This window comes from Carex rostrata, chromosome 28 (assembly GCF_964058835.1).
Source record: "Carex rostrata chromosome 28, lpCarRost1.2, whole genome shotgun sequence".
Lineage (NCBI taxonomy): Eukaryota > Viridiplantae > Streptophyta > Magnoliopsida > Poales > Cyperaceae > Carex > Carex rostrata.
Window position 1 is genome coordinate 2,688,360 of NC_135945.1, and position 5,330 is coordinate 2,693,689.

Sequence of the window (5,330 nt, forward strand, 5' to 3'; positions counted from 1 at the left end):
GTAATAATATATGTGTTTGAATTCTTGTAAAGATGAGGTCATAGATTTGATTTTAGAACAGACAACAAGACAACACTAAGGGCTCAAAGCTTATCTTGAACCTTTTCATAAAGCTAGTGGTTGTACATTAAGCATTTACTATTAGGCTATCTGTATTATGCAATTAAGGAGATATTATTTAAGGTCAAAATCACCTTTTTTCAGGTAAAATTCATGTCACTCTGCATGGGAGTTGGGAGACTCCAATGGACATCAGATCAAATTTGGTATGATATTAGAACTGTTCGATTTACATCTAGATTCATGCGAAAATAAAAATTATAAATCGCCTTATGAATCTAAACTGAATCTCGACCCGAATTGAACGGCTTAGACTGTACATCAGGCCGAATTTGATCTGATGCTCACCGGACCTCTTCGTTCCCCACTCTCCATATCCGAATTCATATCACCTTGAACTAACAGGAATTTTGAGTTTGTATCTAGACCGTCCAATCATCTGCATGCTCTAGCACAAACATTAAAGGGGCCCTGAGCATTCCATCTCAGACCGGATTACCTAAATGTTGATCGGACGGTCCGAATCCAAACTTGAACATTTTGTTATCTCACAGGATATGAATTCTTATATGTGGGTAGGAAATTTCTGCCAACAGGTCCATCTGTCCATTCATTCATTCATAATTTGAACGGTCATAAATGAAATATAAATAGTATTAGAGTTCGAGAAGATATATAAACTCATACTATAATTATGACTGTTCTGATCATAGATAGATGGATAGATAGACCATGTAGGCAAGATATTTGATTCCTTCCTACATATCCTATATGTTCAGTGGCAGATTTTTTTGTTTCTTTTGACTAGGTTATTCAATGGGTCTTGCCTACTTTTGGATTTGATTTTGCCTACCTCTGGATACAATTCGGAGTAGCGATTGACAGTTCAGACTTCAGAAATGGTTTTTGAGTCGTTTAATTTTATTAGGAAAGAAAGGTATTTTTAAATCTTGGTTCAATTCGGAGTAGCGATTCCCCTCCACTCAATTAATACAAATTGTTTTAGAAATTACAAGTAATTATTTTAGTATTTTTGGTATCAATTAGTAATTTATTAAAAATTACAACTGATTCGATAGGCAGAGATGCAATTTGGTAGGCGGGTGGAGGCAGGAAGATAATTATCGAGGCGATTCGAATCCGAACCCGTTTAGAAAAAATACCCGAACCCGATTTCTGCTCATCCATGACTCAAATTATGACTACGCCACTGTATATGTTAATATTTCAACTCACCTCAATCACATGGGAATTTTTATTTTTACTTTTTTTTTTGTTAGTTTTTTATTTTATTTTTGGAGACAGAAATGGTGAGAGATAATGACAGTTATTATTGGAAGAAGCAGAAATAAGCAAAACACAAACAGTAGGTAAGGTTATCAGCAAAAGGGAAAGATGACCTGAATGGATTAATTAGGCGACCTACCTCTTCATGATTTGATAGCAATAACAAACAGAAAGCAGTGTTTGTTTTACGCACTAAAGTTGAGAGGTGATTAGATTTGATTCTTTTTTTTTATTTGGTGGTACATCAATTTTTGCACTTAGGCCCACAATCTTCTATCATTTTCCTCAGGCTACTACCAGGCCCAACTTCTTTCATAGGCCACCTATCAATCCAAACTTCAAATAAATGCCACTTGTTTAAAATTTGATGTTTCACATGAATTTATTCATAGGGAGATGTTATTTCACTGTCCAGTGGGCCCACTTGACTTAAATCTTTGTACAAAGACAATGACACATACCAATGACTCTATTTGAAAGATATGATGCCCTGATACAGAGGCAAGTATTTTTGTTGTTGATTGTATATAATTTAATTAGCTTAGAGCAAAATACCTAGAGGTGTCAATGGGTACGATACGGGTAGGGTGGAAGCATTTTCATATCCATACCCACTAAGAATGACTTTATCCATACTCTACTATTACCCATTAAGATTTGACCTTACCCTATCCTATTCTTACCCGCTAAAATTACCGGATAACGAAACGGTAACGGATGAATAACAAATAATACTACTATAGTAATTAGTTTTATTATATTTTACAAATAAAATATCAAAATTCATTTATTTTGCACATATGCAATGATATTACTAATAAAAATAAAAATAAATGTGCAATCAATTTCAACTAAATTGTATTTTTTATAAAACAAGAGAATTCAAAAATAAAAATATATCTTCTCACAAATTTAATTATTTAATTAAGAAACAAGGCATACAAATAAAAATAATATGCTTAATATTTTTCTTACAACAAAAACAATACACTAAATAACAAAAGTACTCACTAATAGTACTCACAAAAGTACTCAATCATTATCATATTTTTATATTTTATATAATTACCCTATAGGGTAACGTGTACGGAATAGCCTTTACCTGTACCCTTACTCATTTAGCTAATGAAAAAAAATCCTTACCCATACCCAAGGTTCTAAATAGCGTTTATCGCATCATAGCGGGGAGCCTCCAACAAAAGCTATAGCGAATAGCGACGCTATAGCGAAAGCTATTCCAAATAACGTTTTTTATTTTTATAAAAATTATATTATATATTTGTACTAAATATCAACATTATTTAGTCTCATAGAACAATAAATAATATCAAATTGATTAAAAAATTATAATATTCATATTGAACCAATACAAAGTCCAAATTGCGACTCAAAATATCTATAGTAATACTAATATCATAAACTATCGATCTTTTTCTATTTAAAATATCTTCACCATCATAACATAATTTATCTTTTTTTCTATTTAAATTTCAAAATAACCTAGAAATTGAAAAGAAAAAAAAATCATACTTCTAGTAAAATAAACAGATGATCCTTGAAGAAATTCTTGTTAGTCCCTAAAATTTTCATAATTTAGCAATTATTTATTTGATTTATCATCAGTTAAAAAAAAACCAAGAGCAAAATGAAAAAATTATTATAGCGGACTTGAATTTGATATAATGTAATATTCATCAAAATTAAACAATATCTTCACCATTTATTTATTTTAAAGCTCATATAAATTGAAAAAAAAAACAGCAAATGTTGCATAGCGCGCGCTATTTGCGCTACACGCTATACGCTATAGCGGACCGCTATTACCGCTATTACCGCTATAGCGTCTGTAGCGCAAATAGCGTGTTTTAATGCCATAGCATAGCATTTGGTCTCCAAAAACGCTATAGCGGCGCTATTGCGCGCTATTTAGAACACTGCCCATACCCAACAAGCTAACGAAAAAAAACCTTACCCATACCCGCCTTATCGAATACGGTACGGGTCGCATAAACAGCTAAAAGGGTACCATTGACACCCCTAAAAATACCCTATATGTTATTTTATTTTATTTTATTTTATTGAAGATGCATTAAGTTTTGAGGATGTTTATATAATTGTTTTACAACTTTTTTTTGTAAGAAAATAAAATAAATGGAAAACCTAAAAGAAAGAGGTGTTAAACAGTGCATATATCCATTAAAATGATCCTCTTTTACCAGTAATCATTACAAGAACATGAACCTCCTCTAATGTAATGAAACCGACTCCGATCTTGCTCAACAATATCCCGTGTATAAACGTTCGATATCATTTCAATGGCATTATGACAATCAGCACAAACCTTCAAGTTCTTCACAACCCTAATAGTTACACCTTTTACCGATCTCAACAAGCTGTGTAACCTTCAAGCTCAGTCTCTTAGACATTTCATCGAGCATGTGCGTCCTGGGTTCTTTCTCACACCTCCACTTAGCATCTCTTTTCTTAGCTTGTGCACCTGGCTCCACTGGCCAACGGCTGCGTAGAGATTGGAAAGAAGTACATAGTCTCCACTATGCCCCGGGTCTACCTCAACCAACCGGGCCCAGGCTGTCAGGCCCATTTCAAGTTTCTTGTGCATTGTACATGTGCCAAGTAAGGTTCTCCATACCACGGCACTGGGTTCAATCGGCATTTTCAAAATGTAATTGTATGCTTCATTGACCTTGCCGGATCGCCCCAACAAATCAACCATGCAGCCAAAGTGTTCGATCTGTGGTGTTATGTTGTACCTGCTTTTCATTTGTTCGAAATACATAAAACCATCATCTACCAACCCACAATGACTACATGCATAAAGAACCCCGATCATGGTAATATCAGTCGGTACCAAGCCCTCCCTCTCCATTTGTGCAAACAAGTCGAGGGCTTGTTTGCCGTACCCATTTACTGCCAAACCGACAATTAAAGAATTCCATGAAACAACATTTCTATACCTTCCCATTTCATCAAACACCTTGTGGGCTTCATCGAACAACCCACATTTCCCATACAAGTCTATAAGCGCATTTCCTACATATGAGTTCCTATTTAAACCTGATTTTATCAAATACACATGCACTCTTTTACCTAACGGAAGCGCACCTAGCTCGGCACATGCGGTTAACAAACCAACCATGGTAAACCCGTTAGGGTCAACCCGACCCGCAATGATCATTTCCCTATATAAGGCTAAAACCTCATTAGCTCGGCCATTTGCCGAGAACCCATTAATTATAGAATTCCATGTAACAAGGGTTCTCTCAGTAATTCCCTCGAACACCTTGTAAGCGCTCTCGAGAATACCACATGAACAGTAAAAATGCACCAAGGCATTTTGCACAAAGACCAGTCTTTCCATCCCAAGTCGTACCACCTTTCCTTGCACCACCTCCCCATCTCTCAATGACATGAGCTTGGCGCACGCCTTTAACAGAAAAGGATACGTGTGCATGTCGGGTGAAACCCCAGCATGGAGCATCTTTCGATGGACATCAAGAGCAGGAGCAGGGTGAGCACTCTCTGCATAGACCCGGATCATGGTATTACATATGAACACCGTGGGGTGTGTTAACTGAGAGAAAATGGCGTGAACGTAGCGAAGCGGGGATGGTGAGAGGGAGACTAAGGAGAAGATAAGGTGCCTGGCGAGAAGAGGGTGGGAGATGGGTATGCACGTGCGGAGAGCGTGCGCGTGTATCTGCTTGAAAATGGAGAGGGATTTGGTGCATGTTTGGAGAAGAGAGATGCAATGGCGGAGAGAAGAGGGTTCGGAGCAATGCACGCTAGATGTTTGTTGATTTGTTTGCATTGCACTGCGCCATTACCTGTGCTGTGCAAGGGCAACACTGTTTTTTGTGGAACTTTTGCATGTATGCCATGGAATAGTTTGAAATTAATGTTTGTTGTCAAAAAAATCAGATTTACAAATTAGCCCTCAGAAAATAAAAAAAAAAAAAAAAAAA

At 36.1% G+C, this 5,330-nt stretch overlaps 1 protein-coding gene across 1 annotated transcript; it reads right to left on the reverse strand.

Moving 5' to 3' along the window:
- Positions 1 to 3,517: 3,517 nt before the first annotated feature.
- Positions 3,518 to 5,330, reverse strand: LOC144545737 (Tetratricopeptide repeat (TPR)-like superfamily protein). The gene has a single exon (XM_078294285.1). It carries the CDS (start codon positions 5,174 to 5,176, stop codon positions 3,758 to 3,760), a length of 1,419 nt encoding a protein of 472 aa, XP_078150411.1. The 5' UTR covers positions 5,177 to 5,330; the 3' UTR covers positions 3,518 to 3,757.